Below are 13,225 nucleotides of genomic sequence, written 5' to 3'. Positions count from 1 at the left end.
ATTCCTATGGTTACTTACAAGCGACCATGAGAGCTTTATTGGAGATGGGTCCTATTTGCTTAGATTTGACTCTAAAAAATACAGCACCTTGCATATTCCTCTTGTTTTCATTTAAAATTGCTTCTATCACCATGATAATACATTTTTACAGTAAAACTGAACACAATTCTGATGGGTAAATATTAAAAAAATTGTAAACTCTAACAGTATAAGCAGTTGGGAAGTATCTAAATATTTTAAATTAATCTCTGTGTGCAGTACATCTAGAGAACTATGCAATCATGATCAGAACGTCTAAAACGAACCTCTATATCGGAAATACAGTAGTGTGTTAGTATGAGAATCCAGACTCACTTTGAACATTCACACTGAACATCTGTATATAAAATACTGAAAAACTGTAGAAGACAAAAAAAAGCAGAGTGGTTTGTTGAAATCACTTTCCTTGTCTCTTGCTCATACACCTCCGTGGTGTCCCAAATACATAGTACATCTTTTTTCTGTGTCAACATCCAAATTAGATTCCCATTTTCTTTCACAATGTGGCCTGCCTTAAGCAGATTGTATACCTACAGTAACAGTGGCCTTATTGTGCAGTACCTGCAATGATACTGACTATACACTGAGATCAGAATTCATATATATTTTTATCAATACTTTTATTTCTATCCTCCCTTCCAAACAGAACTTGGGAGTTTAGCATGAACAATGATAACCACTGTTCTTATACAATCAGAGCAGAGAAACTAAAGTCTTTGCTATTGACAGGACCTTCTGTAATCCTCTCATGCTCTAACCATAAGTTTTATTTTCCTGCATCAACCATTTTATTTTCTCCTCAGATAGCATAATATTTTACTTATTTACACAGGTTTGTATCTTACCTGTCCAGATCATAAAGAGTATGCGAATTCTCTGTTATCACCTCTACTCCAGCTTCTTTAGCCAATTTAACAATAGCTGCATCTCTCTCTTTACCAAATGGTTCCGAGTCGTATTCAAAGGTGAGACGGGTAACTCCCCATTCCTGTAAAAAAGCCGACAAAATTATCACTATATTACAAACTTGAGGTTCCATTCTCTGAGCCATTTGTCACTAAACTCGAATGGAAGCCTAATGAATGATGGCAAAAACCCAACAGCAGAATCAGACAACAGATCTTGTTAGCATTAATGCATATTTTAAAATCTACCATTGCCAGGAGCTGCTGCCCTCTGCCTGAAAAATATACTGCACTTTAAGAATAATGGAGAGATTTTTCTTAGCCCTCAACTTTAGGTCACTTCACTTATTATAACAGAAGCAGGTACACCTGACATAGCACACACTCACTTCCACCTTGTAATGTTAAGCTGACTAAATGGCTAACCCACCCCCATCGATATATAATATATCAAGCAAACACTGGGCAAAATCCTGTCGGCATAAATTTACTCAGGCATAACCTGAATCAGGTGCCAGCAATATTTAATTTTAGAAATCCAATTTTAATTTCAAAAATCCCCACTGGATCGGCACACCCAATCCAAAATTTTACTACTAAATGGTTCCCCTCCCCCACATACCACAAAGCTCCCCCAAACTTCCCTGGAATAAAAGGGAGCCCTAAGGAGCTTCGGAACCTGAAGGGGAGAGTTGAGGAAGCTTTCTATAAATTTAAATTAAATATACTAACCAGCACCCAATCTGGGTTACACCAGCATAAATGTACACAACATGATTTTGCCATCTATAAAATGTTGCTACTGGCACTGGCTCCCAACACACCTTTGCTTGGGATAATTCCCACCTCACAGAGGTTGGAATTATATACTGAACAGAATTCCAACATAATGTGCAGTAAAGGTTTTAGCAAACTGTGGCTGTCTGAATTACCAGTCAGTTCAAGTAGCCAATGCTCAATTTGAAAGGAAAACTGGGCCACTAAAACAATGAGTATGCTGAACTTTGTAAATTGAAATGCTACCTGCCTAAACCTACAGAATACTGGGAGCAGAGAAATAAGAAAACATTAGAGTAATTATATTGTTCTCTGAAGAAGGAACTTTTGATCTTGAAGGGTAAATATGTCTTCTCTTATGCTATTTTTTTTTATTGTATGGGTTGGCAATGAATTAGAATCGGATACACACTACTGCCTAGTGACAATTACCGGTACATTAAAACACAGGGTTTCTTTTTCTTTTCTGTGGGAAGTTCTCACTACATCCAAAAGCAGGAAGAGGGAGGAATTCAGCATCAAAATTAGGCATCAGCCAGATGTAAATCTTTGTAGTGAAAAAAGTATAGCTATGGCTCAGGGAGGTGGAATATTGGGATATTAAACAGCTCTTCCTTTCTCATTGATGGACCGCCTGCAGTACTGTCAGTTCTGAAAAGGCAAATCTCAGAAATCTCAAAAAAAAAAATTGTACTTCTACTCCTAGCAGCCTGCAAGGGCAGCAGGTCTTATTATGGGGGCTGAGGAAGGAATCTCCCAACACCCTCACAAACATCAAAATAGAAACTTAGAAATGGCTTTCTATTTGTTTGTTGTCGGGTTTTTAAAATTGTTTTGGTCATTTCTGGGCTGGCTGCAGCCCTCAGTGGGGTTTGGGGGTAGTAACCCAATCCCAAAGACCACTGAGATAACCCACTCCTACTCTATGCAGTTGAAGTTTTCTCCCATTGTTATATAGCACAATACAGAAACAATACAGCACCTGCATTTAGACTTTGCAACTAGGCCAAAAACTGAGCCCTTTAGTAATACATAGTAAGAAGGAAAGGAAAAAAAATGTCTGTGAGTCCAAAACAACAATGTAAATCTTGTGATCCAGGCTAACTGAACTCTGGAGAAAGGGATAGAGACACACTTCTGCTGTAGATCTAATTTGTACATTCATATTAATTATCATACATTAAATCTCAACCTATAAATCATATTTTTACAGATAAACTACTAAATGACAGTTAATGGATTATTTGTGGTTTGCTTGCTCATACGATGGGAGAACTTAATTGCTATCTTGTTTTATTAATTCAAAATGCAGTCATCCAGAATGTGCAGAAATGGAGACGAATTCATTTTCTCTCTAGAAAGAATATTCTCATTATACCTATTTTTTGCACATAATAAGATATGTTATTATATAAATCATAAATACATAAAACGTTACAATGGTTAACACTCTAGAGAACCACCAAAGAACCAAGCACATTCACAGCTTTTCCTAGAGCTTTTTGTGGTTTCTCACTCTTATGGCCTATTTTCTCTGCAAAAGTGTCTACACAAGATGTAACTGGTTGACATGATGAACCTCTATAATCATTCTCAATACATGACACACTAAGTGGATTGTTAAGTACTGTCACTATTGCATACTACAACCAGTATCCAGGTACAGCCCAGCTAAATGTTTTTGCAAGAAAATGCATAGCAGCAGAGGAGTTGCCACAGGTTTGAAGCAGAATAATTTAACAGCTTCCAGCAACTACTAAAAGGTCATTTCACTTATGATCAACCAGTGTTTGGCAAAAGGCAGCAATATGAGAGTAAACAATAACAACAACAACAACAACAACAACAACAACAACAACAACAACAACAACAACAACAACAACAACAACAACAACAACAACAACAACAACAAAAATAACTAGTTGCTTGGCAAGGAATCAAAGAACAAATAATTGCTGAAGAAAAATATATTTTAAGGCTGTTCCACTCAGTCATTTAGAAATGAGGTGTCAACAAGTGCTTTCTCTGACAACTGGTGGGGGGGGGGAAGCAACATTTTTCTTTGAAATGCATACACGAAAGAGCATTGCCTTCCCAATTTATTATTCTATAGCTCTTTTCTTTATTTTCCTTTCCTCAGAAGTTTTTGAAAAAAAATTAATGAGCAGCATAAAACAAAATATTTAGACACCATAAAGTAGTTCAATTATCTTGGAGGATTGAACAACAGCATCAAATTTATCAATTGTTCCAGAGAAATGAGGATTTTTGTCTTCTAATAGTTTAGGAACAAGGTCTTCAGAGAGTGATGTTTCCAGAAAATTAAATAAAGGTTTAATAAAACAATCACACACAAGTTGTGTAAAAAGGACAAAAGTATCTAGCCTAGTGTTGTTTATCTTGGGGTAAGCTTATCCTGACAATTCTCCTTGCATCTCCCTCGAAGGGACAATGTTCAATCTCACATGTAAAAAGACTTGGCAGTAGCAATTCTACACCTCTAATGTTTATATACATCCTAAAACCAGAAGGGAATACTCACAATCACTATGACGTGGAAACAGAATACTGAATACTTATGGGCTTTTTAAATATACATAAATGTATATATTGATATATAAGCCCTCCAAAATACTAACTCTATTTTTCGTTCCTCTTCAAGTTTATCCCTGAATAAGCCTTAATGTATCAAAAAAACTAGATTAAGCAGCTATAAGATTAAAAGATATGATGGTTGTTGTTTTCTAACTGATCTCTGTAAACAAGCTGGAGTAGCAAGAGAAGACGCAGATTATGTGTCTGTTCCATTACTGGTCCTTCCTCTTTTTCTCTTTTTTCATGGCAAAACTAGAGCTGTTGGCTAAAGCAAGTAGGGGAACAAGAAAAGAAGAAAGGAAAAAACAAATCCTGCATCCTCTATTATCAGTCTCAGGCATGGGGGGGGGGGAATCCAAAGTGGAAACTCTAATCAAAAGTACAGGTATATGTAATTATGTGTCCTTGTTTTCAGCTCTTTGCCAAATATTTGTTGTTATGCATCATGAAGTTGGGACCAACTTATAGTGACTCTAATAGTCATTTCAAGGTAAGTGAGATATTGGTTTTTAAACTGTCTTATGTTTTTGATTTATCTGTTTATGCTTTAAGTTACATTTGTTTTATTCATTTGATTTTATTTCATTGTTAGCCGACTAGAGAGCTATCTGGAAAAGAAACGGTGAGGTACAAATAAAACAAAATGCAGAATGCACGTTGACTTGTTTTTAATCAAAGTCATACAGATCAGCAAGGAAAAAATACTCTATACCCTGTTTCCCCGAAAATAAGCCCTAGTATGATTTTTCAGGATGCTCGTAATATAAGCCCTACTTCAAAAATAAGCCCCAATTAAGTGAAACCCCGCCTTTCACCACTGTGCAGCAACCAGAAGAAGATGACATTACTATAAAATAAAACATCCCCTGAAAATGAGCCCTAGTGTGTTTTTAAGAGGCGAAATTAATATAAGACCCTGTCTTATTTTTGGGGAAACAAGGTAGCAATTTATGTAAGCTTCCCCTTCATACTTCTGCTATTTCCTAAATGATGATGCAAATCCAACTATCACACCATGTAAATATTCAACATACAATGCAATGTGGAAAACAGACAGGTTTAAACTTGGAAGGGGCCTCCCTTGTCAGAGACAGTCACACTGCTCTTTGCTATTCTGTAATACTTGAATCAAGATGTTAAAATCAGCAACAGTGAAAGTAAATGTAAATTTTTAAGTTAAAGGTAAAGGTAAAGGTTCCCCTTGACAATTTTTTTTTGTCCAGTTGTGTTCGACTCTAGGGGGCGGTGCTCATCCCCGTTTCCAAGCCATAGAGCCAGTGTTTTGTCCGAAGACAATCTTCCGTGGTCACATGGCCAGTGCGACTGAGACACGGAACGCTGTTACCTTCCCACCGAGGTGGTCCCTATTTATCTACTTGCATTTGCATGCTTTCGAACCGCTAGGTTGGCGGGAGCTGGGACAAGCGATGGGCGCTCACTCTGTCGCGCGGATTCGATCTTACGACTGCTTGGTCTTCTGACCCTGCAGCACAGGCTTCTGCGGTTTAGCCCGCAGCGCCACCACGTCCCCTAATTTTTAAGTTATGATCAAATTAATTCATAAACTGCTAAACATACAGTAAGTTGTGATCTTACTTTAAAGAGTCTTGGAAAAACATCTGTTGGTTGGCCTCGTACTACAAACAAGCGGGAGTTGAGTTTTCTTAAACTATTGTCCAAATCTTCCAGGGACTGGAGCAGAAACCTAAGGATTAAAAACACAAAATACAATCTAACTGTGCTTAATACAATGCAATTTAAAGATACAATTTAACTGTGCTAGGCACTGTTAAAGGTCCATTGGTAGAACAGCTAGATTTTGTCAGCATCCATCAGAAACCGGAATCCCCACTGCACCTCCCAGGAAAAGAGTCAGCCTGTATCACCACGGGCAAGCTGCACAGTCCTAAGAATGCCACCAGAGGAAGAGAATACAGTGGTGCCTCGCTAGACGATTGCTTCATTTAATGACGAATTTGCTTAATGATTAGTTTTCCAGAGCGATCTTGCGCTCCGTTTAACAATGTTTCCTATGGGCGATTTTCGCTCTAAGATGGTGGGGACCTTGCCTCGCAAGACGGTTAATTTTCGGGTCCCTGTGTTTCGCTTTACGATGGTTTTGACAGCTCAGGTTCGCTTCGCTAAACAGGCGTTTGAATGGTTGCTGTTTCGTTACACGGCTGTGTTCGCTTGGGAAACGTGTTTTGCTTAATGATGTTTCCTATGGCAATTTTCGCTTTATGATGGCAATCTGTTCCCATTGGAACGCATTATCAGGGTTTCAATGCATTTCAATGGAAAACTGCGTTTCGCTTAACGACGAAATCACTTGACAGCGATTTTTTTGGAACGCATTAACCTCGTCTTGCGAGGCACCACTGTAGTAAACTATTTCTGAGCACTCCATACCTAGAAAATGCTGGCAAGGGCCTCCATAAAGTCAGAATCAATCAGATAGCACATAATTATGACATGATATAGGAGGGGTGTCAGGGATTGATATAATTACAGAAACATAGCTACCCTTACTATCTTAGCTGAGCAAGTGCTGTTCAAGCACCCACCCACCAGTGGCTCATGCTTCTTTTTGGAGACATGCTAGCAGTTGCCAAGAGTAAAACTGAAAAATAATATTCCTGACAATATATAGCTGTGGACAGTTGACTAAAAAGACACATTAATGTATTATTATTATTTTGTTATATCTTTTCAGTGTACTGTAACTGATCGGTAACAGTTAAAATCCTCTTTGTGCCACTATGCTCATGGAAAGCTGGTTACGTTATCAGAAGGAGTAATTTTTTAGAACTCAAACACTTCCTATTTTTTGTCCTGCAGCTACTTTTTATTTCCCTTCATTATTCAGAAGCTGTGGGTCAAAGGAAGTATTTAATTACTGAAAATTCTTGCAGCCAGTAATGTCAACCTTGTGATAACATCGCACATGGCACATCACCCATGACTCCCAAACAAGGAAAGGGGTTATACGGGAATCACGGGGCAGAACTGGGAAGTTTTCATTTCCAAAAGATCATCTCCTTCTCATTGTGTCAAAAGCTTCCGCAAGCATAGGTGTGCAGACAGGATTTCAGCCATTGTTCTTCATTTTATTACAGACATATTTTGTAAAAAATTTCATTCTATAGTGTCTTACATGATACTTTTACCAAGAATGTTTACATCAGAGGCAACCATATGCAGTATCAGAAGGATTTACCTTTATGCTGGGGAAAAGAACATTATATGGGCATAAATTTAGGAGATTAGTATCTACATACTACAGATAGAATGCCTGGCATACATGTAATATCAGGATGGCTGCCCATCTAGTGAACTATCTGCCTCAGTCCCATAGCACTGTGAATCTGATTTTTTTTTTAAAAAAAAATGCGTCTACCCTTCCTAGTTTTAGACACAGTATTTACTAGGCATGTTTTTAGGAAGTGGAAACTAGTTAGGAACCAGAATTCTTTTTTTTAAAATCTGTTTTATCAAGTCATATCATATTGCAAGGTTAGTTCAGCCTTCAATACAAACCAGTAGATTAAAAGTAAATAATTACCCTTGGCTCAGATGCTGTGGAAAACATGTCTCCCACTAATGTGAATAAAACATGGTGATATCTGGGCTTGTTTTCTGGCTTCCCTCATTCTCCTCTTTTGTGCCAAGAAGACATTGAAAGCATTTGCATCTAGCTTTAAAATAAAAGCCATAGTACCCAATGATAACCAAACTTGGGGAACTGTGCTTTATTTAAATTCTGCTTATACAAGCCATGGTCAGTATTGCAATCTTGGCTTTTTAAAGGATAGCTTCTCATGTTCAGATATCGTGGTTTACACTAGTCAAACACCCAGGTGCAAAGAAAGGAGAGTTCAAGGCTCATCAGGGCTCACCCAAGCAGCAGTCGTGTGACTGTCTGCAAAAATGGGAAAAGCTAGTGTTTTTTTTTTAATTATAGCACCTAGGATCTAAGAATTAAAAGTTCAAAAAGTAACTTTCTGGGTTTTTTTAACATCACATGCAGATCTTATATAGGCAAAAAGTAAAGACAAATAATAGGATCATTAAATTCCTCAGTTAACATCTGCACAACTTAACACTAACGTGTGTTGGCTTTTTAAAATATAAACTGCTAAGGCTTGAATCTAATTACAGGCTAACAGTGCTGTATAAGAATTATTTTATCCTTCCTACTCTTCTGAAATACTCTGTACTGCCTAGAAAACAGATCTGGAGAGGTTCCCAGTCTTCCACAGTAAATCTTTGAGGTGTATAGGTCAAGGAAAGGGGATCATCCCACTCCATTTCTGCTCACAGGATGTACCAACATATGTTTTGTACTGGATCCTGGCGTAAAATCTGAATTTTGTTTCTGTATTGTAAAATTGTGCACACAATACCATATCAACTATGTTTCCATCTTCAAAGTTCAATTTTAGAACTAGTATTTGCCACCAGAAGTAACTGTATTTCCTCTAATACAGTGGTTCCAAACCTTGACTCCCAAGATGTTCTTGGACTGCAGCTCCCAGAAATCCTGGCCAGCTCAGTTAGTGGTGACGGCTTCTGGGAGTTTCAGTTCCAGAAGACCCAAGGTTGGGAACCACTGTTAATACATGTACAAGAGAACCTATAACCTTCCCTAGTTTTCCACTGAATTCTTCTTTAACATTTATGACAACTGTGTGTTATGTGTTGTCCAAACCAACTTAAAAGTGACCTGAATCGGGCTTTCAAGGTATGTGAGATATTCAAGGAGACAATGTCCCCCACAAAGTGAGTTTCCATGGCCAAGGTATGATGTGGTGGGGAACTCAAACCCTGGTCTCCTGAGTCTTAGTCCATCATTCTATCCAATACACCTCACTAAGTATGGATATGACATTTATGATTACTAAAATGCCGTATGAAAGAAATTTATTTATGTAAATTGCTACTTTGCATGCACTTCACTGTGGTGGTAAATTTTGTGTTTAAGTATATATCAGACAAATTTTTGTGGCAGATTGGCATTATGTAATGTACCAATGCATGGCTGCTTCTTCCAACTCTCTGCACAAGTAGCAAGTGCTGCAGGCCAACCGATACAGTACTGTACATTCCTTCACTGTTGCACCAGAATGCAGGTGTCAGACTCCTCAATCTTTTCATTTTCTAAACCTGCCAGAATTTTATCAAGCCCACAGTGAGGACAGGGATGTATACATAGCATTGATAGATACATAGAGAATTCAGCAGACGTGCCTCATGCAATTAAAGCTCCAAGAAAAGCATTTCTCTCTTTACCTAACAAGGCTGCCTTATCTTCTCCCAGCTTAAAGAGGAGTCATAAAGATTACGTAAAGCCTAAGGCAGCTGCATACATAACTTGACTCTGGTAAATGATAGAATATACACAATTATGTTGAAAAGTATTGGGAAGGTGAGAATGACTCAATACGATATAAAATTGAATTTATATTCCAAATGGTTTCAGAAGCAAGTTGTGTCTCTTCTATACATAGTTACTGCTGCTTCAATAATCAGAACAGCTAGTCTCTTTCTGCATCATGTGACAATTATACACACAATAACTTAGGCATGTTTATTGTGCACTGGTATTTTCCTCTTCCAAGCCGTTTACCCTTTTACATTTCTAAGTTGGCAGTTTACATCTAAGAACAAAGGGTATTCCTCTAACAGTGTACAAATGCTATAAAAGTGCTTTTCCAGCTTCTCTACTTAGGACTGCATATGTGAAAACCAATTTAACTATACACTCATAGAACTAGGACAAGAAACATTCTCAAGATGTAGTCTCTACGCAACAGCTAAACCTCGTCCCAGCAACTATGTCAAATGCCAGTGACCAAATTACTCTCTTCCACTTTGGAAATCCTTTCTACAGCTATTCTACAACTATTCTACCTTTGGCTAGATGGGTGGTATAAAAATGAAACAAAGAAAAATCTTGCATTTCCCAGATCTTTTAGAGGCTGCAAAAATTCCAGGTTAACAGATTATCTCCAAATTGTGCGTTGTGTGACACACAATCTAGAAATCACTTCTGAAGCTATACTGATTTCAGTGTAAATCTTATATGCATTTACATGAATGTATCCTAGTGAACATCACCTACTTTTCTTCAAGACAGATTCTATTACACTGTCCCTAGGTAAATTATTTGTGGACTCTAATCCTAATACTGTACTGTAATCATACTACTTTAAAGATTAAGAAAATTATACAAAAGAATTCAGTTTAACAACTAGTAAAATCAAACTCTCCCCGCCTGTGTCTACTGGGGAGGAGCCAGCATGTGTAGTCATGGGCAAGCTACACAGTCCCAAGATGCCCTCAGAAGAAGATACAGTAATGGAAAACTTCTGTGTATTCTCTACCTAAGAAAACACTGGAAAAGGTTACTGTAAGTCAGAATTGACCTAACAGCATGCAATTATTATTAAAATTGGATAAACACAGTACTATATACTCTGGAGTGGTTCATAAACTGAGCAGAGTCTGTGCCTCATTCTCAAATCTCCCCCTTGAGAATAACCTGTCTATGATATTTTTAGATGTTTGTGTTTAATTTCATGTTGTCATCTTGCTACCCACTATAATCATCCAGTTTAACTGCCTGTACACCTGGGATTCTTAACTTGTCCAGCAACATTTTTTGCATCAAATTAATTTTACACAAAATTTTGTATGAGCTTATGTGTATTTTTCTGGGTAACAGTATGCCAGTTTTGATCAGCTTCTCAAAGGGGTTCATGATTTTTTTTTTAAAGGTTAAGAACTACTATCCTACATCAAGGGCTGGGGGCCTCTTTCAGAGTTCAATTGCAGACAAGCTCTTGAAAGTTGCATTCTATTGATGAAGGGGTCCAAAATTACCGTTTCCCCGAAAACAAGACCTAACCTGAAAATAAGCCCTCGTACAATTTTTCAGGATGCTTGTAATACAAACCCTATTTCCCAAAATAAGCCCCAGTTAAGTGAAACCCCACCCTCCACCACTATGCAACAACCAGAAGAAGATGCCATGATTATATTTGAATAAATGTAGAATGTTGTACATGAAAAAAATTCCCTGAAAATAAGCCCTAATGCATTTTTGGAGCAAAAATTAATATAAGACCCTGTCTTTATTTTCGGGGAAACACGGTAATAGCATATTTAGCAGAAAGCACATCTATCAGTCCTTAAGAGGTGCACTTCAACTTTTCTGGGTGAAAAACATACAATACATAGCTAAGAAACCATATGATGGTTTCACATGGGGGGGTGGGTTATCTGAGAACTAGGTATCTGAGAAACCCCAGAAAGTTGGACTGACCTCAGGAGATTCAACCCCAGAGCCTGAAGTTCCCACTCCTACAATAGATTATAGTTGCTTAAACATGACTCAAAAGGTTCTCCAATGTAGTCACCAAAAGAGGCACAGAAGGAAACAACAAATAAGGTCAAGTAAGCAGAAATGCCTAATAGTGGCAGGAGTTAAAAGGTGGGCCACATTTGGGGTGGGTGGTGGGTGGGAAGAGAATGGACAAGTGCAGCTTTCCTGTAAGCAGCTGCCTGTCACTGTCGGTCCTTTCCCTATATAAATCAGTAAATTAATTTGCTCTCTCCATATGTCAAATCTGCACATCCCAAGAACCATTCAGCCGAGAGGCACCACTGTGGCCACATTAAGACAGTCCTGATCAAAAACAACATCTGAAAGTAACAAAATACCCTTGTGGCAGAAAGTCAGAAAGCCTGCGTTACTTCAGAAAGTCAAAATCATTCTCTGAAATCCAAATTCTTCAAACTAAAATGTATGTAGTTGGGGGGGGGGGAAGAGAGTATCAATTTAATACACTCAGCATCACCAAACAGTATCAACCTCTTGATGCCACTGGGACACGTCCTGCTCGCTTTCCATAATTTCTGCTTCTTTTTTGCACGTTTATTTTCGACCTCTTTTATATAAGTCCGTGGACCTGCGCGTCATCGTTATGACCACGATGGGCAGCAGCCTTGCCCAAAAAAGCAAACCGTCGCTGAGTAATTTGCTCAAAAGCGCTTCCTGACGTGACAGCCGCGACCCGACCGAACAAGCCCTGCCGGTGAAAGCCCGCGGGACTACCCGTCACCAGACTTGGGAGCTGTCGCGCTTCTCGGGCCGAGGTTTGGCTCCTTCGCCCTGGCAAGGGGCTCCGGCGCCCTGCCTCGACTGCCCGTCCGCCCGCCCGTCCCCACCTCGGTGGCGCGGTTTGCCGGCGGGGTTTTTGACCCTTTTGCTACCAACTCCTTCCTTTGACAGAAACCTTCGCTTCACTTCTGAATCCCCTGGCACCAAAATGAGTTCTTCCGCCCGCTCCTTCCCGCACCCCGACCCGCGCAACTCACCGCCAACGGTTGATGCCCACCGAGGAGGAGGCCGCGAACCAAGGGTCCAAAATGTAGATACAGCGCACGGGGCCCCCATCACGGAGAGCTGCTTGCAACGCCGGGTTGTCGTGAAGGCGCAGCCCCCGGCGGAACCAGTGGACCGAGCAGCCGCTGCCGCCGGGCGGTCGAGGCGCCGAACCGGGAAGAGCAGCCATGGCCAGAGCAGAGCAACGAGCGAACCAACAACCTCGGCCTCGGCTCAGCCACACGCTCTGCTCCTCCCAGGCCTGCGCCCGCCGCCCCTAACCCGGGCTAAACTCCGCCTGCCGAAGCCCATTGGCCGCCTCGGCTACATAACTCGGCCGCCCCCAAGCGGAGGCGGCGGCGCACGTTTCTGCAGCGTGTTTTGGAAGGGCGGAGGCAGCTGGAGGGAAGGAGGGAGGCTGCGCCGTGGATGGGAGGAGCCGCCGGGCATGGTCTCCGCACCCGTCGCTGGAACCTACAGTACAGTACAGTACAGTATCTGAGAACCCATGCGTTGGTTGTGT

The 13,225-nt window shown here is 39.9% G+C and overlaps 1 protein-coding gene across 1 annotated transcript in view; it reads right to left on the bottom strand.

Annotated features, from left to right (window-relative positions):
- Positions 1 to 12,973, bottom strand: part of CRY2 (cryptochrome circadian regulator 2) — a 35,444-nt gene extending 22,471 nt beyond the window's left edge. The window contains exons 1-3 of the mRNA XM_020798534.3: positions 12,696 to 12,973; positions 5,913 to 6,021; positions 885 to 1,027 (exon numbers count right to left, since the gene is read on the bottom strand). Coding sequence (XP_020654193.3) covers positions 885 to 1,027; positions 5,913 to 6,021; positions 12,696 to 12,892 — 449 coding nt within the window. The 5' untranslated portion in view covers positions 12,893 to 12,973. The remainder of the gene's footprint in view (positions 1 to 884; positions 1,028 to 5,912; positions 6,022 to 12,695) is intronic.
- Positions 12,974 to 13,225: the final 252 nt, after the last annotated feature.

Source organism: Pogona vitticeps, chromosome 1, assembly GCF_051106095.1.
Source record: "Pogona vitticeps strain Pit_001003342236 chromosome 1, PviZW2.1, whole genome shotgun sequence".
Classification (NCBI taxonomy): Eukaryota; Metazoa; Chordata; class Lepidosauria; order Squamata; family Agamidae; genus Pogona; species Pogona vitticeps.
The sequence above is the reverse complement of the archived record's forward strand: the minus strand, read 5'-3'. Positions and strand labels throughout refer to the sequence as shown.